This window comes from Macaca fascicularis, chromosome 8 (assembly GCF_037993035.2).
Source record: "Macaca fascicularis isolate 582-1 chromosome 8, T2T-MFA8v1.1".
NCBI lineage: Eukaryota > Metazoa > Chordata > Mammalia > Primates > Cercopithecidae > Macaca > Macaca fascicularis.
This window is the reverse complement of record NC_088382.1, coordinates 128,172,593-128,199,636: the sequence shown is the minus strand read 5'-3', so window position 1 is coordinate 128,199,636 and position 27,044 is coordinate 128,172,593. Positions and strand designations below refer to the sequence as shown.

Genomic DNA, 27,044 nt, shown 5'->3' with positions numbered 1-27,044 from the left:
CAGTATGCTCTCACCCTGCTTTTCAAGAAACCCATAAAGACTGGAATTCTCTTAATAGACAGCAGTGTAGATAGATCATTGCTCAGTCAATACTTTGCCCAACCTGTATTGTGCACATCCTTGTGCTAAGTACTGTGCCAGGTGCAAGAATCTTTGGGTAAATGAGATGTGGATTTGGCCCTTGGTCACTTAGTCTAGTGGGGCATTAGAAGTGTAAATGATTAATTACAACGCAGTACTTTATCTACAGTAAGAGAAGTATGTTCTAGGGACCAGGCTGGGGATAACAGAGGGGAGAGACTAGCCTTACTCAAGGGACACCAAAAAAAAGCCTCACTGAAGTCATTCTTGATCTGGCCAACAAATTGGCAATGGACATTCAGGTGCAAGGAACAGGGAAGAGGATGTCCACAGAATTTCACCAGACTCGTAGGTGTTTGCTGCTACATTTTTTTTTTTTTTAAAGGAAGTGCCTGTGGAACTTGCTGTTGTAAAACTTTTTCGCTGGTCATGAGTGGCAAGCTCGCACTAATCTTTTCAGTATTCACGGGTTAGATTCTGGAATAGTTGCCATCTCTGCATTAATCTGTTACCTAACTTGCACCTTCTATTTCTTTACTCCTGAATGAGTCTCAAGCAAAAGTCTGAATATTCTGTAAACATTCTTTTTCAGTATGGCTTTTGTCATTTTTTTAAGAAAGAAAAGAAAAATGCTTTTTAATGATCTTGGATGAGGGAAAACTTTGTATCCTTAATTAAATGCCTGAGTTTGGTTTTGTGTTCGCTAGGAGCCTACTGTAAAGCAAACTGATGTGGCCTTCTGTTCTCTTCCAGGCACCAAGTGTTTGCTGGGCTCAGTTCCCAATGAGTCTGTGTAATGCATTCCTTCTGTCCCACCCCATATCGCAGATCTATGGAGGCTGACATCACCACCTTGAATAATAAAGCTATTCCCAAATGTAACAAGTTGAAATGCCTAAATGGAGGAATGGGGGTTAGGGAGGTGCAGTGGGGCTTTCCAATGAGTTTAACATTGTAATTGTGATTTGCCTGCTATTAAAAATAATCTTCTAGAAATGTCTCATTGTAATTAGGAGAGATTAAACATTTAAATTTAAAGTATTTATAGGGCTAATTTATTGCTCCATTGCCATCTGCCCTGCAAGCAGATCTGTTCATCTGTTCCCTTGACAGCCAGTGAGATTCAAGTTTGCCTCCCCTCCCAGTGGGCCCCTTCTCGACCTTGGAAGCTGATAAGAATCCTATGGACAAAGCTCGGGTGGGCTGCCAGGAAAAAATGTTGGATTCAGTGTTATCTCTGATTGAGAGCAGAATAATGTTCTTCTTTTCACATCAGGGCTAGGATTTACAGAAACCCCTCCCCATTCCACCTCTTCATTTGATGCTAAGTGCTACTCAACATTGTCCAGGTCTTGGCTTAAATGTTAATTGGTCCAGGAGCCTTGCCTGACCACCTAAGGCTTGGTTTAGTTCCCTTATTCTATTCTCTGATACTACCCTGTGTTTTCCTTCTCATCACACCTGGGTTTCTCACTGCACTGCAAGCTGTGTGAAGGCAGGAATGATGGCATTTGTTTAGAGTTTGCTTTGAGCCAAGAACCGTTCTAAATGTTTTATGTGTGCTCCATGGAGAGGTATATGACAGGTTAAGGGTCCCTGTTTCAGAGCTCAACTACTCACGTAAGCTCTGTGGAGTAATTGAAGGCAGTACCTGGGCTCTGGCTTTGCAGTTGGGAACAATCTTAGCTCGGTCTCTCACTAGCTGTGTAACTCAGGGAATTTCACCCCACTTGCCAGGCATGTAACCACAAGACTCCAGTGGAAGCTTGACGCATGTTAACTATATTTCATCTGTTCAAAGATGCATCTTTTTTTTTTTTTTTTTTTTTTGAGATGGAGTCTCGCTCTGTCACCCAGGCTAGAGTGCAGTGGCCGGATCTCAGCTCACTGCAAGCTCCGCCTCCCGGGTTCACGCCATTCTCCTGCCTCAGCCTCCCGAGTAGCTGGGACTACAGGCGTCCGCCACCTCGCCCGGCTAGTTTTTTGTATTTTTTAGTAGAGACGGGGTTTCACCATGTTAACCAGGATGGTCTCAATCTCCTGACCTCGTGATCCGCCCGTCTCGGCCTCCCAAAGTGCTGGGATTACAGGCTTGAGCCACCAAGATGCATCATTTTTAAGCCTTTTAACATTTCTGAAATTGGGAGGCATCTTACAATTGCTTGCATATTATGATTTCATTACCAGTGGTTTTGTTGTTGTTGTTGTTGTTGCTTTTTCTATTCCTAAGGAAAATGTAAAATAATGATGTCTTGAGTTCATCAAGATTCAGTAAAGTATGGTATCTCTTTCTCTTTCCTCCACTTTGGACGAAGACTATGGTATTTAGAAGAAACAGTAGACACCCTAATTCAGGAGTCCTAATGATGACTTATGCATAAATGCCTGTGTGGTGTTTAGAATTGCCTGGGCTTCTTGTTTTTTGTTTTGTTTTGTTTTGTTTTTGAGATGGAGTCTCACTTTTGTCGCCCAGGCTAGAGTGCAGTGGTGCGATCTTGGCTCACTGCAACCTCTGCCTTCCAGGCTCAAGCGATTCTCCTGCCTCAGCCTCCCAAGTAGCTGGGATTACAGGTGTCTGCCACTACACCTGGCTAATTTTTGTATTTTTAGTAGAGATGAGATTTCACCATGTTAGCCAGTCTGGTCTCGACTTGCTGACCTCAGGTAATCCACCTGCTTCAGCTCTCCCAAAGTGTTGGGATTACAGGTGTGAGCCACTGTGCCTGGCCTGGGGTTCTTCTTTTTAAAATACATGTGTATATGTTTATACATGTATGTGTATACATGCACACACACACACATTTATATAGTTTTTGGCCTCATCCAAGGTCTACCGACTTGTAGTTATTTGACTGAAGCCTGGGCACTGGTATTTTATCAGTTACCCTAGAGGTTTCTGTTGCAGCTAGCATGCAACAATTTGAGAAGAAGTGCTCTCATTTGTCTGCTGTTGGCTTTAACTTCCAGTCACTACTTTGCCTTTTTCTATTTAGTTTCTTCTTCTCTTATTTATATGTTGAATCACCTAGCACAATGCCTGGCACATAGAATGTTCTCAAGAAAACTAACATGTTTCCTTAGCCTTTTACCTTAATGTTTCTGAAATGGTAGGGAGGCAAGAGTTGGAGGATGTGCTGAAGAAATAGTGGTGTGGTGAGATGAGTGCTACTGACTGAACTTTCTCCAAGTTATTAGCAGGGAATGAAGGTTGAGAAGGAGGCAGGAAGCCAGACACCTCTGCTTGAATGGTTTTTGGCTATCCCTGAATCTTGGCTGTTTTTCCCTTGGGTCTCTATAATGTCTATCAAGTACTTTAGTTTCAGTTTGATTTTCAAGAAATGTGACCTGGGGTGAAATCCCTGGAGCAACTGTGTACCCTCTTTGACTGACTTTCAGTCCTCACAAATCTAAACATCTTGTGCTTGGAAAACCCAGACTATAAGAAGGCCTTTTGATTGGCCTATTCCTGATTATAGGAAAGTGTGACTCTTACCTCTGAAGCCCTAGAGACACTTCTTATGTGCTCTCACCACTTCCCAAGCTACTGCTTCCATTTAACCCTATTGTGCATCCTTCAATACTTCAACACCCTTTGCTGAAGGTTTTTGTGGAAGACTACTTCACTTTAACAAGCCCTTTGAGCCTTGTATAGCTATTATTTTGCACTTAAACTATTCCAATGTATTGTGAAAGTGAAATATGACTCATTTTTGTGCTACCAGATGCCTAGAACATAAATGATGATATTTAGTTGAATGTATGACCGGGAAAAGGTTGGAATGAGTATTGCCATTTGGAGAAGAGCTGATGGACTCGCCTAAACCATGGAGAGTTTCAGTTTTGGGGGGGATGGGTAGGGTGGGTTGGAAACAGATGGTGAAAGACAGGACACCAGACCCATGAGCTTATACTTTGTTCTGTATGCAGAGAGAGTCAAAAGATTTTTTTTAGCAGGAGAATGGTGGGATGAAAAGGATAATTGGGTAAGATTCGTTTAGCCCCGGTCATTTGGCATGGGGAGACCCTGGAGATAAAGGAATGAAAGATAAAGAATATAAAGACTATTCTAGAAATTTATGCTTGCCTAAGATTTTAAGTGGTGTCAGAAGGAATGGAGAGTGAAGAATGAATGCAAATACATGTTCTGAAGAAAGACTTTATTGGTGAAGGACAGGGGTATCTAAACTTTTGGCTTCCCTGGGTCACATTGGAAGAAGAGTTGTCTTGGGCCACACATAAAATACATTAATGCTAACGATAGCTGGTAAGCTAATATATATATACACACACATACATATATATATATATATATATATCACACAAAAAAATCTCATAATGTTTTAAGAAAGTTTATGAATTTGTGTTAGGCCACATTCAAAGCTGTCCTCAACCACACGCGGGCCGCGGATTGGACAAGCTTGTCATAGGATGTGGACTCAAGATTCCTAAGGTTTCCACGGTGAACTGAAGTAGAGAAAGAAAAGCTGGCTTTAAAAGCTGCGTTTTTGTTTGATCACATTAGGCTTTGAAATGAAGGGAGCTCTTCTACAGAGAAATACCAGGCAAAAATTAGAGACTCAAAATGAGTGACCAATAGATGGATCAGTAATTGAGATAAGAGATTTGGAAGTTGTACACAAAGAAGTTTAATTGGCATCATGAGTGTGGGAAGCAGGTTTAGGACTAAGTGCACAGACTCTGGGGAATGTCCAGAGTGAGGCGGGACAGGCGAGTCAGCAAGTCTGCAGGACCTTGGACATGGAACAGACCTTTCAAGGGTCCATTTCCTCCCATCCTCTTAGAGTTTTCTTTGGAGAGAGAACTAGGCTTTCAAAGATAACCCGCTTTTCCTTCATTTTAGGGTGTTTAATTCTTATTTTTTCTCATCTTTTTCCTTTTTTTCATCCTACCATCCTTTTTCCTTCCTTCTTTTCTCCCCTCCCTCTTTCCTTCACTTCTTCCATTCCCTCTTTTATGTCTATGTTGGCTTGGGAATTTAGCTGTAGGCTAGGGACAACCTTGCATGTAAGACGGTAGTGTAGACAGAAAGGAAAATATAGACAACCTTGGGAAGTCTGTGGTTCTGTTCTTTATATTACATGCACAAGACTATTTTGTCCCTCAAGGGCAAATCATTCCTCAAAATAGAAATAAAATGCATTTTGTTAAATGGTATTTTACAGGCAGCTTATAATTACCTGAATGTGTACATGTTTGGAAATTAACTTTCACTTGGATCTAGTTATATGTAATCTCATAAAAATGATTGTCATAAAATTGCCTTTCCTTGTTCTCTAGTTTCTTAGTTCTGGAAGACCTGGGAAAGCTTCTCACATTCCCGTACAGTGATGTTGGGAATTGAAATCAGAGTGCTCTCCCCATCTCCAAATGCCCTTAGAACCACATTCCCTTAGAAACTGGACTTGAACAGGTATATTTAAGATTATACCATTTTTAGTACACTATTTTAAATATTCACATTTGTTGCAAATATTGTGATCTTTTGGATATTTTAAATTATATCTAAGACATTTCATCATAAAGGTATTTTATTTTCAAAACCAAATACTATTTGGAAAATTAATGGAAATAGATGTATCTGTTTTTTTTTTTCACTGAGAATAAGAGGATCTAGTTATCTTCACAGATCTCAAAGAAAGTATATCTTTTTGGTGCTCTTATCTTGCTATTTGAGTTTCTTATCCTGCTATTATCTGCAAGTCCCTGACACTTACTTATTGTCTATGCAGCCAGGGTGGCCTATTTCTCACTGGCTTAATAGTTTTTTCATCCTTGCATGAAGTAAAATAGACTGCCCTTTTCAAAGGACATATGCCTACCCTCTAGGATTGCCTGCTCATCTCACCTTTCTTTGGTCTATCCCCACTAAGACGTTTGGCACAGTCCTTTTCAAGAATCAAAATATTGCTGGGCACCATAGCTTGCAACTGTAATCCCAGCTACTCGGGAGACTGTTACAGGAGAATCACTTAAGGCCAGAATTTCAAGACCAGCCTGGGTAACATAGTGAGACTCCATCTCAAAAAATTTTAAAAAGAAAGGATGAAAATACTCAAAGTCAGCATGAGTTAACACATTTCTTGCCTTGATCAATTCGTACCTTTGTGTATTTTGTTTGTCAATTACTGAAATAAGTATGTATATGTACTTGGTCATTGGTAAATTATAAAATAATGTAAAATTGTTTTAACATTTGGAATTTGTCTATAAAGAGTTGACAATGTAGTTACATGGTGAGTAATAGCTTAGAACAGCAAGCTTTTCCTGAAAGGCCAAATTCTGCCTCTTCCCACTGTCTATTCCATAAATAAAGTTTTATTGGAATACAGCCACACACAGTCACTTACCTACTGTCTATAATTATTTTCATGCTACAGTGGCACATTTAAGTAATTTTGGCAGAGATTCTATATCCCACAAAGCCTAAAATGTTTACTGTTGGGGTCCTTTATAAACAAGAGTTTTCTTGACTCTTAGCTTAAAAGCACTGATGTATAAGTCAGCTGATGCCAAGGACTTGCCCAAGGTATTGTGGAGAGACAGTTTCAGGTTAACTACAAATATATATAAATTATTGTATGCTTACTTGAGGAAGAGTAAGGCTTAGAACCAGAAAGGCATGGATTGAGATCTCTGCTCTCTCTTTCATTCTTATATGACTTTGGACAGTGGCTTAAACTCAGGTCCCCAGTTGCCTCATCAGAAAAGGGGTCTCACTAGCTATCTACTTCCTGGGTCATAAAGATTTGAGGAAATAACACACAATATAGGTACACAATATAGGTACAATATAGTACCTAAACATACCACTATGTGGTAGTTTTTCTTGGCTGGCTTCATTCTCTGGGAAAGATAGGTCCTTGTAGCTCTAGGTTTATGCAATTCTGCCAGTTGAGATTTAAGAAAATCTTGTTCTCTCTCCCAGCATAATTTCAGCCTCTGGAAAAGGATCCTGATTTACCCTGTTCAGGTCTCATGTTCACCTCTGGGCCAGTCACAGGATCCTATGACCTGATGGAAGGGTGTGTCCCATCAGAAAGGAATTAAGACAAAAAAATGACATTTCACAGCAGTGTACTTAGCTTTGTTTGATCTTATCATTTGGCTCCTACCCAATCTTTGCATATATTCCAGCTTGAGATAAAAATTTTCAAGGGCTAAGGCCTAGAACATATGTGGCATTTTTATATGGCCAATTGCAATGGTGCAGGCTTAAGGAACAGAAAGGCCCCTTTATGTAGCATCAATAGTGGCAACAGCAAGAGTTTATTTAATTCCTGTGATATGTTTAGAATTCTGTAAGAGACACAGCCTGTGAGATTCTTAACTTTCCATCAACCTTGACAAACAGTAGGGATGATTTTCACATAGCTAACACGCCCCTGTGTATGTACACACCCAGGGTTATGCACAGTTCACTGCATGCTGGTATATTAGATCTCTCTTCCACTAAGAAAGCATATGGGAGTGCAAGGGAGACTGACAGTATTACAGATGACCTTGAATCTGCTCAGGAAAAAGCAATCATAAAGTGCTAGGCAACTTTAGCACTTTATTATAATTAAAAAATTACTAATGACATACCTCATCACTGATCATAATACTCTGGGGACCTGTGTCATGGCAGTTGAGAACCACTACCCTGGAAGAATTTGGAGTCACCTTAGGATGATGAGAGAGACTTTTAAAATGAGTGACAGTACAAGGTTGAGTGCCTACGAAATAGAACTGGCATCTGGAACAGCCGAAAGTGTGAGATTCTCATAGATAGAGGATTAATGTGTTTCTGGGCCTGTATTAGTTGTGGGTCTCTTGTTATAAGAAGTAGAGACACCTGCCAGTTAACATAAACAAAGAAGGACAACTTATTTTAAGGATGGAGCGGTATCCTATAGTACTTCATCATCTGAAATAACATCTTGCACATATTAAATGTGTAGTAAATATTTGTTGAATAAATGCATCATCTCAACCAGAAAGTCATTAGAAAAGAAACCCAGAAAGTATTCTGTTTCCAGGTTTTTCCTCTGCTTTTACATGCATATATCTCTTTTCCCTTTGCTTCCCTGCCGCTGGCTTCTCTGTTTCCCAGTCCACATAGCAGCACATGGCCACCCATGGTGCCTGAGTTTATACTATTCAGTTTTAGTTGTATAATGAGGCTGACTTGACTTCCTCATGCCCAACTCTAAATTCTGAAAGAGAGAGAATGTGATGGCCTGATGAGAACTAGTGGCCCACCTTTGGAAAATCACCCATGACACAAATATGGTGACCAACAGCTCTTCCCCAGGACCCTGTGGCTCTGGGGTGGGGGTATGGGCAGCATTCTCAAATGCAAAGAAATTAATTTCAGACTAGGAAGAAACTCCCAAAAGTGTCCACTATGAGCCCAATCAGATAGATGTCATAAAGAGTACTAAAACCAACTCTCCATGCAGCAAGACAGGATTTTCTGGGGATTGGTGATTGAAACTGGAGTCAGAATAGTTCAGTCTCCTGATCCTGGGTAGAAGTCAGCCATACTCTTCTTCTAGGGTTATTATTACTCATGTTCTATGCCAGCCAAGAGAACATAGAATTGTCGTTAGAGAAAGTGTCAATTTGAGGCTCCCTAATTTTCATGATAGCAGCTACTTGGTTCTGAATAATAATGGAATTCTATTCCTGGACTTCGTGATTCCATCTCTGAGCAAATGCAAAGCAGATCTTGGCAGGTATATCTATATATGATCAGCAATGCCAAGGCATTTCTTGCTGCTAAAGCAATGCAGCAGACGTGAGTGACATTTTTAGGCCGTTTGTGCTGAATGTAATAATGTTTTAATGTGGAATGTATCACACATTACTCTTGGGAGATGGCTTGAATTGCTAGAAAGGGTCAATAGGTTTATATCCTAGTTAGGTAATTTGCTACCTCTGAAATATCAGGCAAATTTCCTAACCTTTCTGAGTATGGGCTTTGTTATTTGCAACATGGATATAATGATATTTTGGGAGGAAAAAAGAAAATTCAAATAGCTGCCTTATATACTATACACAAAGATAAATTCCAGGGGAGGCAGAGCAAGATGGCTGAGTAGAGACTTCCACCAATTATCCTTCCTTCAGGAACACCTAATTGAAGAACTATCCACACAAAAAGCGCCTTCATAGGAACCAAAAGTAAAGTGAGTTGATGACAGTACCTGATTTTGACTTTCTATCACTGAAACAGGCTCTGAAGTGGGCAGGAAAGACAGTCTAGAATTGCCTACACCACTTCTCTCTCATTCCCCTGAGGTGCCCATGTGGTGGGGAGAGAGAATCTGTGCCCTTTGGAGAGGGAGAGCGCAGTGATTGTGGGACTTAGCATTGGAACTCAGTGCTGCCCTGTCACAGTGGAAAGCAATGCCAGGCAGACTCAACCAGTGCCCATAGGGGAGCATTTAAGCCAGCCCTAGTTGAGGGGAATTGCCCATCCCAGTGGTCAGAGCCTGAGTTCTGGCCGGCGCTGACACTGTGAGCTAAAGGGCTCTGGGGTCCCAAATAAACTTGAAAGGCTGCCTGAGCCACAAAGACTACAGTTCTTGGGCAAGTCCTAGGGCTGTGCTGGGCTGGTAGCCAGTGGACTTGAGGGGCATGTGACCTAGGGAGACAACAGCTGAAGCAGCCAAGGAAGTCACCACCCCTCCCCAACCCCAGACAGCACAGCTTGCAGCTCCTAGAGAGACTCCTCCCCTCTGCTTGAAGAGAGAAAAGGAAGTAGTAAAGGGGACTTTGTCTTACAACATTGATATCAGCTTAGCCACAATAGGATAGGGCACCAGGCGGATTCCTCAGGCCCCCATTCCAGGCCCTAAATAATGGACATTTTTGGATATAACCTGGGCAAAAAGGGAAACCGCAAACCTGCTGTCTTGAAGAAAAGGACCCAGTCCTGGCAGGATTTATCACCTGCTGATTATTCAGGGCCTCAGGAGGCTTTGGGTGTGAAAATGCACATTCCCAGCTATGGTTATTACAGGAAAGCACTCCTTCTTGAGGAAAGGTGAGGGAAAAGTAAAGGTGACTTCGTCATGCTGCTTGGTTACCAGCCTGGCCACAGTGGGATAGAGCACCAAGCAGAATATTGGGGTCCTTGATTGCTCTTGGATGGCATTTCTGAACCTGCCCTGGGCCAGAAGGACCCTTCAGGTTCCTTCTCTACCTGGATGGGAGAGTCCCAGGCATGAAAGCATTTGCCACAAGCTGACTAAAGAGACGTTGGGTCTTGAGTGAACATACTGCCCTGTGGTAGATGGACAGTATTTGCACAGGCCTGGGGTGGTGGTGGCCATGAGGTGAGATTCCTCTGATTGTAGAAAAGGGAGAGAAGGGTGGGAAGGACATTGTCTTGTGGCATGGGTGCCAGCTGAGCTGCAGTAAAATAGAACACCAAGTAGGCCGGGCATGGTGGCTCACGCCTGTAATCCCAGCACTTTGGGAGGCCAAGGCGAGTGGATCACGAGGTCAGGAGTTCAAGATGAGCCTGGCCAACATAGTGAAACCCTGTCTCTACTAAAAATACAAAAAATTAGCCAGACGTTGTGGCAGGTGCCTGTAATCCCAGCTACTCAGGAGGCTGAGGCAGGAGACTTGCTTTAACTGGGAGGCGGAGGTTGCAGTGAGCCAAGATCGTACCATTGCACTCCAGCCTGGGTGACAAGTGAGAGACTCGGTCTCAAAAAAAAAAAAAAAAAAAAAAAAAAAAAAAAAAAATAGAACACCAAGTATATTCCTAAGATTTTTGATTCTAGGCCCTGGACAGCACATATGGACCTATCTGAGACTGAGGGAAACTTGCCACCCTGATGGAAGAAGGACACAAGTCTGGCTAGCTTGACCACCTGCTGACTGTAAAGTTCTAGGGCCTTGAGCAAACATAAGTGGTAGTCAGGGTGTAGTTACCACGGGCCTTGGGCAAGACCCATTGCTGGCTTCAGGTCTGATCCAGTGCAGACCCAGTGGTGGTAGTCACAGGGGTGTTTGTGTTACCCCTCCCCGAGCTCCAGGCTTCTCAGCAGAGAGAGAGAGAGAGAGAGAGAGAGAGAGAGAGAGAGAGAGAGAGAGACAGATGACTCCATTTGTTTGGGAGAAAGTAAGAAAGTAAGGGAAGAGAATAAGTCTTTACCTGGTAATCCAGGGAATTCTTCTGGATTTTACTCAAGACCACCAAGGTGGTACCTCTACAGCAAACACAGCATTACTGGGCTTGGGGTGCTCCCTAGTGCAGATAGGGCTGCAGTGATCCAAAACTTAGATTCAACACTTAAGTCCCCTCCAATAAATGGAAAACCTGCCCAAGAAAGATGAGTACAAACAAGCCCAGACTGTGAAGACTACAACAAAGATGTAACTCTTCAGTGCCCAGACACTGACAAGCATCAGTGTAATCTAGGAAAACATTACCTCAACAAAAGAACTAAATAAGGAACCAGGGACCAATCCTGGAGAAACAGAGATTCCTGGTAACTAAGAACAGACACGTACGTGACCTTTCAGATGGAGAATTCAAAATCGCTGTGTTGAGGAAACTCAACAATATACAAGATAACACAGAGAAGGAATTCAGAATTCTATCAGATAAATTTAACAAGGAGATTGAAATAATTGGAAAGAATCAAGCAGAAATTTTGGAGCTGAAAAATGCAATTGACATACTGAAGAATGCATCAGTGTCCCTTAGCAGCAGAATTGATTGAGCAGAAGAAAGAATTCGTGAGCCTGCAAACAGACTATTGGAAAATACACAATCAGAGGATACAAAAGAAAAAAGAATAAAAAAGAATGAAATACATCTACAAGATCTAGAAAATGCCTCAAAAGGGCAAATCTAAGAGTTATTAGCCCTAAAGAGAAGGTAGAGAGAGAGGGGAGATAAATATTATTCAAAGGGGTAATAACAGATAACTTCCCGAACCTACAGAAAGATATCAATATTCAAGTACAAGAAGGTTATAGAACACCAAAGAGAGTTAACCCAAAGACTACCTCAAGACTTAATAATCAGAGTCTCAAAGGTCAAGGATAAAGAAAGGATCCTAAAAACACCAAGAGAAAAGAAACAAATAATATACAAAGGGGCTCCAACACATCTGGAAACAGACTTTTCAGTGGAAAGCTTACAGGCCAGGAAAGAGGGGCATGACCTATTTGAAGTGCTGAAGGAGGAAAACCTTGTATCCTAGAATAGTATATCCAGCAAAAATATCTTTCCAACATGAAGGCAAAATAAAGACTTTCCCAGACAAACAATAGCTGAGGGATTTCATCAACACCAGACCTGTCCTACAAGAAATAACTAAGGGAAGCTCTTGAATCTGAAAGAAAAGGACATTAATGAGGAATAAGAAACCATCTGAAGATACGAAACTCACTGTTAATAGTAAGTACACAGAAAAACACAGAATATTTTTACACTGTAATTGTGGTATGTAAGCTCTTATCTTGAGTAGAAAGACTGAGAGGTGAACCAATCAAAAATAACTACAACAACTTTTCAATACACAGTACAATATGATACAAATAGAAATAACAAAAAGTTAAAAATGGAAATGGGGTGGGGAGTAACAAAGTTAAACTATAGTTTTTATTAGTTTTCTCTTTGCTTGTTTGTTTATGCAATGAGTGTTAAGTTGTCATCAGTTTAAAATAATGGGCAATATCATGATAACCTCCAGTCAAAAAACATACAACACACATCAGGAGGTACATAAAGTCTGGGCCTCTGTATCCATTTATGTGTGTGTGTGTCAGTCTACATAGCTCAATCTAAACTGTTAATAAAGTGGAAGGAACATTGTAATATAATGCCAGGTATTTTTAAATATATTACAGAGGTAACTAAAAATAGTAAATAGTATCTGCGAAATCTAAAGGTAGAGAGAAAGGCAAGGAAGCATTTTAAAGTTTTTATCTTATATTGGGAGAGGAGGAAAGCTATAAGGGGAAAGAAAACAGATAGAGGTGGTGTAGGCAGGGAGTGAGGGCATATTTGGTATCCTATTTTCATTTAATAGAAAATTAGCATGGTTATCAGGATAATCACTAGTGGAATGGAAAAAGAAAAGTAGAACTTAGAAATTAACTTGGGTATGAGGGAGGCAGTGAACGGTAGCTTGATCAAGCCAGGAACAACAAGGAGAAAAGGAAACAACGAAGTAAAGTAAGCAGAAAACAACGATGATACAAAGAATATAATTAAGAACATAAGTTGCTTCATTATTATGAGTACACCATTTCCTTATTATGTTACACAAATTCAGTTAACAAAGCCCAACACCATGAAGCACTTTTCAATCAAAGAGATGAAAAATGGTTTAAGTTACAGGTATATGCAAAGATCAAACTTATGGTAATTTAAGGTTAAAACAATGAACAGGATAAATAGGGATATTACTTGATTATAACAGGCATCATATAAAACAAGATATACTAGTCATAAGCATAAACCTATCAAATGAGTGAAAATGTAAAGCAAAACCTATTAAAATTCAAAGGAAAATTGATATTATTAAAATTTAACTGTGATATCTCCTTATATATCTATCTGTAAATATCTCGCAGATACAGGCAAAATATGCGCTATAATATACAAAATTTACTATATTTTTCTTTGATTTCTATGAAGAGTCTTTTAGAGGAGTCTTTAGGGTTTTTTAGGTATAAGATCATATCATCAGCAAGCAGAGATTATTTGATTTCTGTTTTCCAATTTGGATGCTGTTTATTTTTTTCTCTTGCCTGATTGCTCTTGCTAGAACTTCCATTACTATGTTGAATAGGAATGGTGAAAGTGGGCATCTTTGTTTTGTTATAGTTGTTAGCTACAAATAAAGTAAAATATCTATGAATACATTTAACCAGGGAGATGAAAGTTCTCCTTTAAAGAACTTTACAAGTTCTCCTTGTAAAGAACTGAAAAACGCTGATGAAAGAAATTATAAACGATACAAACAAATGGACAAATATCCCATGCTCATGGATTGGAAGAGTCAATATCATTAAACTGATCATACTGCTCAAAGCAGTCTACAAATTCAATGCAATCTCTATTAAATTACCAATGTCATTTTTCACAGAAATAGAAAAAAACAATCCTAGTATTCACATGGAACCAAAAAAAGCCCGAATAACCAAAACAATCCTAAGTAAATGGAACAGAACCCATGCCACATACCTACATCCAGATGATCTTCAGCAAAGTTGACAAAAACATACACTGGGGAAAGGACTTCCTATTCAATAAATGATGCTGGAAAAATTGGATAGCCATATGCAGAAGAATGAAACTGGACCACTGTCTTTCACCATATGCAAAAATTAGATGGATTCAAGACTTAACTGAAGGTTGAGCATGGTGGTTCACACCTGTAATCCCAGTGCTTTGGGAGGATGAGGTAGGAGGATCATTTGAGCCCAGGAGTTTAAGACCAGCCTAGGTAACATAGTAAGACTCTGTCTGAAAAATAATAATAATAATAATCATCATCATCATCATCATCATCCTGGTGAACATGGTGAAACCCCATCTCTACTAAAAATACAAAAAATTAGCTGGGCATGGTGGCAGGCACCTGTAGTCCCAGCTACTCGGGAAGCTGAGGCAGGAGAATGGTGTGAATCCGAGAGGCAGAGTTTGCAGTAAGGCAAGATCGCACCACTGCGCTTCAGCCTGGGTGACAGAGCAAGACTCTGTCTCAAAGAAAAAAAAAAAATAACCAGTGTAGTGGCATGTGCCTATAGTCCTAGCTACTTGGGAACCTGAGGTAGAAGATCCCTTGAGCCCAGGAGTTCAAGGATGCACTGCACTCCAGCCTGGGCTGCAGAGTAAGTCCCTGTCTCTAGGGAAAATGACTTACCTGTAAGACCTGAAACTATAAAAATTCTACAAGAAAACCTAGCAAAAGCTCATCTAGATATTGGCCTGGGAAAATAATTTGTTACTAAGACCCCAAAAACAAATGCAACAAAACCAAAAGTAGACATATGGCACTTAATTAAACGAAAAAGCTTCTGCACAGCAAAATAAATAGTCAACAGAGTGAAGAGACAACCTACAGAATGGGAGAAAATACTTGCAAAGTATGCATATGACAAAAGACTAATGTGCAGAGCTTACAAGGAACTCAACTCAACAATAAAAAGAAAACAAAACAAAAAACCTAAATAACCCTATTAAGAAGTGGGCAAAGCATTATCCTAAGTGATCTAATACAGGAATGGAAAACCAAATACCATGTGTTCTCACTTATCAGTGGGAGCTGGACATTGAGTACACATGGACACAAGAAAGCAATAGACCCTGGGGCCTACTTGAGGGTGGAGGGTGTGAGGAGTGTGAGGACTTAAAAACTACCTATCAGATATTATGCTGATTACCTCAGTGACAAAATTATCTGTACACCAAACCCCTGCAACACACAATCTACTCATGGAACAAACCTGTACATGTACCTCTGGAACCGAACATAAAAGTTGAAAAGGAAAAAATGAAGTAGGCAAAGGACATGAACAGACACTTCTCAAAAGAAGACAAACAGCCAACAAACATATGAAAAAAATGCTCATCACCACTGATCATCACAGAAATACAAATTAAAACCACAATTAGTTACCATCTTACACCCATCAGAATGGCTGTTACTCAAAAGTCAAGAACAGATGTTGGTGAGGATGCAGAGAAAAGGGAACACTTATATGCTGTTTGTGGAAATGTAAATTAGTACAATCTCTATGGAAAACAGTATGGAGATTTCTCAAAGAACTAAAAATAGAACTATCATTTGATCCATCAATCCCACTGCTAGGTGTCTACCCAAAAGAAAAGAGATCATTATAGCAAAAAGATACCTGCATTCTTGTGTTTATTGCAGCACTATTCAACCTTAACAACACAGTGAGACCCTGTACACATGCACACAAACACACACACACATACATGCATACATACATACATATCATGGAATACTACTCAGCCATAAAAAAGGATAAAATTATGCCTTTTGCAGCAAGATGAATGGAACTGGAAGCCATAGTCTAAGTGACATAACGCAGAAACAAAGTCAAAATATCACATGTTCTCATAAATGGGAGCTAAATAATGTGTATGCATTGACATAGAGAGTAGAATAATAGACATTGGTGACTCCATGGAGTAGGAGGGTAGAAGGGGGATGAGGGATGAGAAATTACCCACTGAATATAATGTACACTATTTGGGTGATGGTTATACCAAAAGCTTCACCACTATACAATATACCCATGTAACAAAACTGCACTTATATCCCTTAAATCTATTAAAATAGAAAATAAATATAAGAGAATGCAGTCTCAAACCTTGTGACAATAAACTTGAAAGCCCAAAGGAAATGTTTAGGATGCAAATTATAAGTCATTTCTGGTGCTGGCCAGGATAAAAAGCCCACCAAGGGGATTTCTGCCCTGATTACGACTAAAAGTTCTGGAGAAAATTTTGAAAAGCAGCTGAGGCCTCTGAAAAATGAATGAAACAGATTGAGAGGGAAGCAAAAACTTAAAGTACTGGTATAGTGGTAAGTTCCTGATTTTCTCTTGTTTCAACCTTGGCTGTGACATATGGGCAGCCCTAGTTGCTGAACTATGCAGTGGTTGTCTGTGGCCACAATTTCATGGAGAAATCCCCAATTTCTTCCCAGAGGACCAGGAAGGGGTACCCTTGCAAGCTGGAAAGTGTGGGGGGGAAATCTCTTTTTATTTTTCTTCTTCTTGTCTTTTTTCTCTTTCTGCCTTACGGGGCGGTGGCCCCTCATGACACCATATTGAGGTCACAGAGACAGTGCAAGCACCTAAAACTTTGAAAGAAAATTGTCTCTGAAATTAGGAAAAGGAGACCCCGTGGTCTGCAGAGTGACTGGGGCCAGTGGAGGGTGGTAATCTCCATTATTTCTTTCTTCTGGTCTTCCTGCCCCAGTTGCACAGAAGTGCAGATAGGAGAATGTCAAAGTCTGAGAGACTCATCTTTCTGGGCAGAGGAAATGAGAAGACAGACTCCTGTCCTGATAGCTACATGGTTCTGGGCATTGGCCAAATCTCATAGATGCCTACACCAAAAAGGATGAAATCTGCTCTATATGAATTCAAAATTAGGTAACCAGAAAAAATATACATGTATCAAGAAAATTCATTCAGGAAGAAGAAAGTTTGCATAACCTAATTATCATTGAAGATATTAGAACATGATTAAAGGTTTACCATTTAAAAAACACATGGACCAGATTGTTGTACAACAAAGTTGTCTACATATCAGGAAGAAATTAATCCCCATGTTACTATTTCAGACTATAGAGGAAGACAGCCTAATGTTAATCACAAAACATGATAGAAGTATTATAAAGCCTGGGCATGGTGGCTCACGCCTGTAATCCCAGCACTTTGGGAGGCCAAGGTAGGTGGATCACCTGAGGTCAGGAGTTAGAGACCAGCCTGGCTAACATGGTAAAACCCCATCTCTACTAAAAATAAAAATAAAAAATTAGTCCATTATGGCGGCGAATGCCTGTAATTCCAGCTACTTGGGAGGCTGAGGCAGGAGAATCACTTGAACCCAGGAGGTAGAGGTTGCAGTGAACTGAGATCACGCCACTGCATTCCAGCCTGGGCGACAGAGTGAGACTCCGTCTCAGGAAGAAAAAAAAAAAGTATTATAAACAACAAAAACTGTAGGCCAAAATCACATGATTAAAAATATAATCTAGCATTGTGTCAGTGAATAAGATGCAATGACTAAGTAGACTTTATTCCAGGAATGGAAAGATATCCCAGTCAGTTTCAGGAAAATTATCAATATAATTCATTTTTCTAACTACTTAAAGAATAATGTCAAATAATGTCAAATTATCATTCTCAAAATCCACTTTCTAAGCTTCAGCAGATATCCCTAATTAAACAAATTAACTCAAGGTTAAGTAGGAATAAGTGGGAATTTCAAAAATATAATAAAGGCTGCTTACCAAAAACAACAAACAAACAAACCCAGTAACTAATATTGTCTTAAGTGGCAAAACAGTCAAATCATTTCAGCTAAAATCAAGAAGTAGGCAAAGATAGCTACTATCGCTATTGTTATTCAGCATTATTTTGGGGATTGTAATGTAGTAAAGAAAGAAAATATAGTTTGTTTAAATAGTAGGAAAAAATACAATTTTATCATCATTGCTGATTATAAAGTTGTATGCTTAGAAGACCTGAGACAGGCTGGTGAAACAAAGTAGCAGAATTAACAAAGGCTTGATCCATGGTAAATATACAAAAACCAGTAGTTTTTCTTCTCTGTTAATGAAATGATATAGAAATGGAAATAAGGAAACACATTGCATTCCCAGTTGGTGTCTGCACTTTACCTGTATGCTGCGTGGGGAGCTCCTGTGGGGTACTAAGCCTGAGAGAAATACGATCAGGATTGCATTTTGAAAGAAAGCTTTGGCAGCTCGGAGGAGAATAGTTGGAGGGTTGATACAGGAAGCACAGAGGCCAATTACGAGGCTCCTGCAATGATCCAGACAGACGATGTGGCCTCAAGCCAGTGACAGGGAGAATGAAGAGAAGGGAAGGATCAGAAATATGAAATAGAGAAAATAGAGGATTCATGATTAACTGATTGGAAAAGAGGGGATATATGAGTATTCAGCTGGCAGGTGATTATATGGTTTGGAGCTGAGAATGAAGGATGCATTCTGAAAGACATTTGGATGTCTTCAGTGAGTTTGTTTGATATGCCTAGTGCAGTTGCTGGACCAGTGTCTATTTCCATAGGAAACTGACTCTCAAATGCCTGATGTGTGGAATGTTTTCCTTTTAGCCCTGCAGATCAGCATACCTCTTCCTTTTTCTGTTCCATGTCTCAGAAGGCTGTGTCTATGGACTGTATGGAGGCTCCTTCCCCCTCTGGCTTCTGATTGCCTTTGACCTTGACTGAATGTTAAAGCCCCTGCCAGGCTGTCTCATCTTGAAGTCATAGGTACTCTGCACTTTCTGATAACTGCTCCCTCACCTTGTCCCTTTCAGCCTAGTGGTATGGACATCTCTCTGCTGGTGCTCCACTTCACCTTATCCCTGCCAGCACCTTTCTAAATAGTCTTTTCATTAAATTCCTCCTAATCATTCCATTTGATGTGCTGTTTCCTGCTTGCTAAACTTGGTCAGTGAATTGACTGCATCAGAATCACCTGGGTGCCTGTTAAAAATACAGATCTCTGGGCTTCATCCCAGAGCTACCAAAGCAGAATTTAGAGAGGTGAAACCAAAGACTCTGCAATTGTACAATAGCTCCGGTGATTCTGATCTGTAGCAAGGTTGGGGGGCTGTTCCTCGTTTTCTTGGTGACTCTTTAGAGACCTCTTAGTATCATGAGCCAGATGGTTGAAGTGAAGGGGCTCTGCCATTCGCCATTATGTGACCTCCGGCATAATTATTTACCTGTACAAACCTTGAGTTCCATAATGTAAAGGGAGTTAATAGTTTCTATCTCATGTTATTGTAGAACAGCTTAAATGAGGTAATCCATGTAGAACAGCAGGGTGCTAATAAGCTTCCCGTAAGTGTTATTATCTATGGGTAGAATTCATTTACTCTTCACATACTCAAATTTTTCCAGCTTTAGGACAAATAAGACTTGGTGTCTGTAATCAGTCTTGTGAAGGACACAGAGAAGTAAAACAATTACAATAAAATATAGTTAGATCCTTTGGTATTTATAAACTTCTAATTTACGGACTTTCACTGATGTCAACAAAGCTGGGTGACATAACAGATGTGCACCAGCTCTGTCCTCCGTCTATGGGGTATGGTTAGCAGATGCATGTACAGTGTTGCTTTGAACATAGAAGCAAATGGATTTCTGAGCCTAACTTCAGAGAGACATGTTTTCTTATGAGCTGCTTTAGGAGTACAGAAGAGGTTGGGAGGAGCAGGGCAGGTCATTTGTGAAATGTCAAAGACATTTCAAGCTTGTCTGTCCATTGGACAAGTAGGCGGGGGAAGTGTTTCAATCCCAGGGAATAGCATATGGAGGTCCCCGGATTGTGAAAACGTGCAGTGACTGAGAATGGGCAGTTTGGTATGAGGAGAACACAGTGTTAGCAGCACCTGATGCACTTTTGGGCCTTTCTTTCCTTCAACTAGTATTTATTGAGCTTCTATGATGGGCTGGGCACTGCTCAGGGTGCTGGGGACATGGCCAAGTACAAAATAGTGTCTGCTCTGTTGACACTTGCATTCTATAGGGGTTTGAGTCAATGAACAAAGATGTAAATGTCTAATGTGAAATGGTGATAATTGCTGTGGAAAAGTCTTATAAAGCAAGGTAAGAGGAAAAAGGTGTATGGGGCTGGGGATGGGGGAATAATACAGAGTCCCCGGGGAAAGCCTGGTTAACAAACTAACATTTAATCAGAGATCTGAAGGAAATACAGGAGGTAGCCAAGGAGCTATCCGGAAAAAAATCATCACCACAGAGGAAACACAAAGACCTTGAGGCAGAGCATGCTTGATGTGCTGTAGAAACAGCGAGGGGCCTGTGTGGCTTCAGCAAAAAGAAAATGAGACACGGAGACAAGATCAGAGAACTGGGTGGGGCTGTAGCTTATGCAAAGCCAGGGAGACTGTTGTGAGCAGTTTTGCTTTTACTTGTGAGGGAGTAAGGCACCTTTGGGTTTCGATATGATTTGATTTAACATTTACAAAAGATCACTCTGGCTGCTGTGCTGAGAACAGACTATCAGGGGACAAGCAGGAAGTAGGGATTCCACTAGGGAAACTGTTGGAATTATCCACAGGAGAGTGGTGACCCAGCATGGCAGTGTAGAAAGTGGTCAGATACTTGATACGTTTTGAAAATACAGTAACATTTTTCAATGATGGATCATGAGGAATAAGAAGCAGTTGACTCAAGGTTTTGGCCTGAGCAATTGGAAGGTCAGTTATTAACTGTCAAAGAACTGCAGGAGGAATAGGGTTGTTGTGTGATAATGGATATCAGGAACTCTCTTTAAGACGTTTTTAGTTGGAGATGTTGAGCCAGTGGCTGAGCGGGTAAGTCGGAAATTCAAGGGGAGAAGTCCAGGCTGCATGTATATATTTGGCAGGCATTGGCACATGAATGGTATTTAAAGCCTGGAGACTGGGCGAGTTTTCTTAGCGGGAGGGAAGAGCAGAGCTGCAGGGACTGAATACTGCAGCATCCAATATTTAGAAATCAGGGAGATGAGAAAGAAACAGTAAGAAGTCAGAGAAGGAGCAACCAGTGTGGTAGGAGGGAAGGGAGGTGAGTCATGTCCTAGATGCTAAAACAAGAAAGTGTTTTTAGAAGGAGGGATGGTGGAATGAAATGTTCTTGCTTTGTTAATTACAGTACCTGAGAATTGCCCATAGGATTCAGCAATGTGGAGTCATTGGTGACCATGAAGAGCTCTCTCAGTGGAGTGGTCAAGGGGAAAAAGCCTTATAGGAATGGTTCAGAAGGGAGCGGGGCTCGTGGATTTGGAGAACAACAGCAAGAACAACACTTTCCAAGTTTTTTACTCTAAATGGGGTGGGGGTAGAAAAATTGGGTAGGAGGTGGAGGGGTATTTGGGGTGAAGGGTATATCTTTTAACATGGGAGATATAAAAAGATGTTTATATGCTGATGGAATGATCTCATCAAGAGGGAGAAATTGAGGATATGAGGAAAGAGTGAACATGTTGCTGGACAGTTTGACTTAAAGGAGCATCTACAGTTACAAGAGAAAAGGCAGAGTAAGTGGGTTCAGGGACAAGACAGGTGAGTGGTAGAGATGGTGGTGGAAGGTTAGGAAGTCTTTTCAGATTGCTTCTCTGTTTGCAGATATAATGAGTTTCCATTCAGCAGTGAGGATGGAGAGTAGATGCTAGAGAAGAGAGCATGAGTGATTGCAGTAGGGGCAGGTATTAGAGATGCCTAGAATACTAAGGTGCCCTTGACTTACTGGCTCTGAATTTCAGGGGAGACCAGTCGATAGGGTTGTGGATTATTCTGTGACCTCTTTCAGTTGAGTAGCTGTAGGTTTTGAGTAGCGAGAGCTGAGTTTATGGAAGATTGGGATTTTGCCAGGTGTAGATGTCTACAAAATGAAAGAGGCATGTATGAGAGAGGAGAGTATTCCATATAAGTTTAGCTTTATTCCCGAAGCGCTGGGAGTTACCTCTGATTGTATATGTCATTTACAGAGATAAGCGTGATAGTAATGAAAAGGGGGGAGCACTACACACTGTTATGATAGATTATGGGAGCTGATTCATGATTGCTTCTATTTCAGCCCCTCTGCCACTGGTACTTACTTTAAATTTTGTGGGCTATTACAAGTCTGGACCTATCAGTAGACTTGTATCCTTTTGTCCACAAGCAAAGAACAACTTCCATTTCTGCAGGAGGTTGAGGGAGTGCCCCCCGCCTCCCTCCTCCCAACAGTCTTTGATAAACCAGGACCGAGTCACAGTCTCTGAATGGTTTGCGACTCCCAGAGCTAATTTTCAAACTTTTGTGCATCACAGTGCACACATGTTTTGCCACGCCTGTGGTTCAAGTGGGCCACCTATTTTCAGATATAAAATATATTTCATGAGTTAGATATATATCTAAAAAGTACATTTTGTAAATCCCATTAAAATTGCATTTTCAGCTTGAGAAATATCAAATATCAGAATGACCTCCAAGGACCAAAGCAGCCTGGAACATTGTGTATTTTATTAAGTAGAGAGATCTAAACAAAAGCCATTGTGTGGATATGTATAAAATGTCCTTACACCAAAATAATCTATCTTGCGGTTTCTTTTTGGGATAACCTTCTTATGGCTATTTGTTTATGCCCCAAGGAGCAACAAGATGTCTTGTTTTTTGTTGTTGTTTTTATAATTTGTGTAAATAAGAAAAAAGAAGTGAAAAACTGCTTGCTCCGTTAAGCCATGTTGAGTTTGTTCAGATGCATTTCATACTTGATGATACATTTGTTTCTCAGTGTAACAAATCTGGAAAGACATGCTGACAAGGTTTACAATTAAACTGGATATTAACTTATTTTATCTGGAATTGTCCCAAACAGATTAAAACCGCAGTAACTTTGTGGAAAAACTGTCTCTTTCCTTGTGAAATGATTGTTTTCTGTTTTTCTTTGACAACTCCATTAAAGCTCATGTTTGCTGACCGAATGTGATTATTTAGTACCGAACATTGCATCAGTCTTTCTGTGTGGGCACTCATTCTTAATTCAGTTTGGTACGTGAGTTTCTGTGGCTGTGAACCTAGCATCAGTATGCTTAGGTCTCCCAAAATACTGCCAAAAACACCTTTTTCCCCTGCCCACAAAGCCATTTGGAGTGGCCTCTGCAACTTGAACTAAAATCAAGTTGGATGATGTTCTTGGATCCTTCTGGCTCATCCTATCTCTTGCTCTCATTTTTTTTTCTCTCTTTTTACCGTGTGTGTGTGTGTATGTGTGTGTGCGCGTGTTTCACTCAATCCATAGATATTTAAGCTGTCACCACTGTGCTGGACACTATAAGCAATGCTAAGTTATGGGAAGATATAGTTCCACCCCTAAGAGCTCACAATTTTGGGAATGCTGGACAAATTGTGGTATGGTGATTACCATATAGAATGGAGACCTTGTTAGTTAACCAGTACTTCCTTGGCACACTGTATTTTCTGTTGACAAATATATATACTTACTGACTGTAAGGTTCCTTGTTGAGTAATCCAATGTGAATTTGAAAAACTAGGCAAAAATCTCCCTACACAATGAAGGTGGAAAGCTTCTCTTTTGCATTTGCTCTATAGCTTCTGAGTCTGGTTGAATGCCAACAAAATGAGGTGGCTGCAGGGATATGACATTTAATTACCTGGGAAGAAAGAAGCTTAATAAATTCTGGGCCTTATCACTTAGCATTATTATTACCGTTAAGGAGAATAAGGACCTGAATAGAGATCGTCAGCACAGCCCAAACAGTCTTGGAAGAAGCCCGAATGTGTGTATTAAGCACAGAAAGTGCTGAAGGTCACGCATCAGTCACTTCAGCCATACATGTGCATATCTAGTAGTATAACACTATCAGCAATGGCATTGTCAAATATGCAGGCGGCTGGAGGATAAATATGGAAGTAGTGTGAAAGGTAAAAGCGAGAATGGAAGAATAAATGACAGTGAGCACTTATCTCTCAATAAGAGAAATGATTTCAAATGTACCCTCCTTCAGGCCAGCTCTGACAGGTCTCTAATACAAAATCCTACGTATAACACAGCCAGCATCTGAGAGTGAGAGCCCCTGTGCTCAGCCTCCTCTGCTAGCAAAGGGATGAAGGAAATAGACATGGCAGCTGGTGTTAAAGGAGCTTAGCTTAAAGGGAGGATCAAGGGAAATGTGACAGACAGTGAGTGCTGGGTAGAGATAACAGCTGGATGATGGATGTTTAGAAATGTGTGAAGAATTGGTCAATGCAACAAATAGAATGGAGAGAGGGGAAAAACACTACAATTTTTAGATCACTGTGCACAAGGATGCTAGTTTAGACTAAACAAGAAACAGGCATTCTCACTGACATGGACTAGATGGCATGAAGGAAGAGAAATGTATATGTATGCATTTAATATACATTTTAATTATAAATCGACACAGAGTCCAACAAATCTTTAGTGCCTGAGCAAATAAGATTGACGAGACTGATGGCAAATCTGTGCTACATAATAGGTTTACCCTTGTCCTAATTATTTTTTATGGATCACTACCCAGAATACATATAAAAAAGAATGGCTTTAACCTTTCTCTCAGGCTGATTGGAGTTTTACTATCTATCTTTTTACTCTTCTCCTTTCTAAATCAATGAAAAAAAGTTTCTATAAGAAACAGTAAATTGAGCCACTCTGACCTTTGATATTTGGATAAAGCAAAAATGTAAGTGATTGTCCGTAGACATCTTATTGATGAGTCTCCCAGAAGAGAAACATAAGCCACCTGATTTTCTGATTACTTTTCCTGGGCATCCAGTCCTTTATCTCTTAACATTCTGCCATTGAGAGCCTGTATCTTCTCAACTGTGTTATGTTTTCAGAAACAGTTAATTCATGTACATTCCTTGGGTGAAATGTATCAGCATCTAGATTCCACCGAGCATTTGTATTGTAAAATTATCTTTTTTACCCACTTTATCCTCATCTTAATAGTGCGGAGAAAAACAGACTTCTGAAAGAGTGATTTTTCCCCCGACAGAAGTAATGGCTATGTTTTCAAGTATCTCACACCCGTACAGTATGATCTCTTACCATGCCTGCCAGTTCAGACCTTCCCAGTGTTAGAATGTTCAGGTAGGTTTCTAAATGATTTAAATTGACTGTATTTTCTGAAAATTCAGGAAATTGAAAATGGAAAGATATTTTTATATGTGTTTTTTTCTTCTTTACTGAAAGCAGATATTGTACTTCAGCATACGGTTTTATGAGAAAATTAAATCATATTCTAGTAATGTATTTTAGAGAATAAACCAAGCAAGTTATAGTAGGAATGAGCTCACTCTCCCCTTCCTCAGTTCCCCTCTCAGCTCTGTGATGCCTTCCTTATGGCATTGTCTAGTGTGGGACCACAAAAAGCTCTTTCATGTTGCTGACAATTACCTGCAATTATCAGTAATCACAGAAGAGGCAATTATAACTTATGGAAGCACCAACATAATTATTACATTTTTTTCAATGCTCTGAGCTTAAAGGTACTCTTATGGCTTGATCATAATGTTGCTGTGGCTTTATTAGTCAAATTATCTAGAATACACAGACTAGATGTTGAGTCATTTTATTTAGTTGTGACCAGTAAAAGCAAGTTCTAATTTTAAAAGTGTACTGCTTTAGACAGTTTGTGGTTCTCTGTTTTAAAAAATGGCAGCATGTTCTTGAAGGCCATACCACAAAGCAGATCATCTTTAGGCAGAGCTGTGTTATTATAAGGGTCGTACACATAGTCATGCGTCAGCATGCCCCGACTCAAAGATACAATCATCCAATGATGTATATCACTTGCAAGCAAAGGTACAGTCATTTAACCTCCATAAGTTACCAAAAAGAGTAAACTTATGATCCATGTACTTTAGAATGGACGTAGATATATTGCACTACATTCATTAGCAAAATAGCCTCAGAGGACTTTAATTTTCTATTAGAGAGAAAAAATGTGAGAATGTCAGCCAGACCTGCATTGAAATTCTGGTATAAGTTAGGCTCACTCTTAAGCTTTTACAATTTAGGGTCTTCCTTGTTAACAATCAATATAATTTAAGATGTCCAGTGCCTGACAAAATGCCTGGAATGTAGAAGGTGCTCAGTAAATGGTAGTTCATCTTATGTGTTGAGTGTAGCTGGAAGACATCCCCCTAGGTGGGAGGGCAGAAATTTAACTTAGGCATTTGTAGAGAACCACAGACCTCCCAAAGTTCCAGAAGGGTGTTGAACACTGAGGGTGTGATTGAGGAGAAAGCAGGCCAATGCTACCCCTCAGTTGGGTTTCTCTCATTCCTACAAGGCTTGCTTGTGAGTATAAATCCGGTTGCTCCTCAGTCCCCAGTAACTTTTGGCATTTTTTTCCCTCCTGCTCCTGATACTTAATCTGCATTTCCACGACCCCTGCCTCTTAAATTAGCTGTATCATGCAAAGCTACCATCTTAATCCCTTGGTTTCCACGTTTTCTTTTAAGAGCTCATACTTTTCTTTTTTTCACAAGTATTTATTGAATGCATGCTGTGTATTCTTCCCTGGTGCCTGACACTGGGGAAATTGAGATAAAGAAGACACAGCTGTGCATTCCAGGAACATGCATCTCAGTTTGGATGTCTCAGAAAGACCTGGTGGTACTTAAACATGCTTGAAACAAACTTCCTATGCTTTCTT

General features: G+C 40.2%; 1 protein-coding gene across 21 annotated transcripts in view; it reads left to right on the top strand.

The window, feature by feature from the left end:
* The window catches only part of SAMD12 (sterile alpha motif domain containing 12), a 471,810-nt gene that overhangs the window by 69,431 nt on the left and 375,335 nt on the right, over positions 1–27,044 (top strand). For 2 of the 21 annotated variants that reach the window (XM_073999339.1, XM_073999337.1), the window contains one exon: positions 835–27,044. This exon is cut by the window's right edge and continues 16,816 nt beyond it. The exons of the other annotated variants lie outside the window; for them this stretch is intronic. In XM_073999339.1, the coding sequence (XP_073855440.1) occupies positions 835–924 (90 nt within the window). In that variant the 3' untranslated portion in view covers positions 925–27,044. The remainder of the gene's footprint in view (positions 1–834) is intronic. 21 annotated transcript variants of the gene reach the window in all.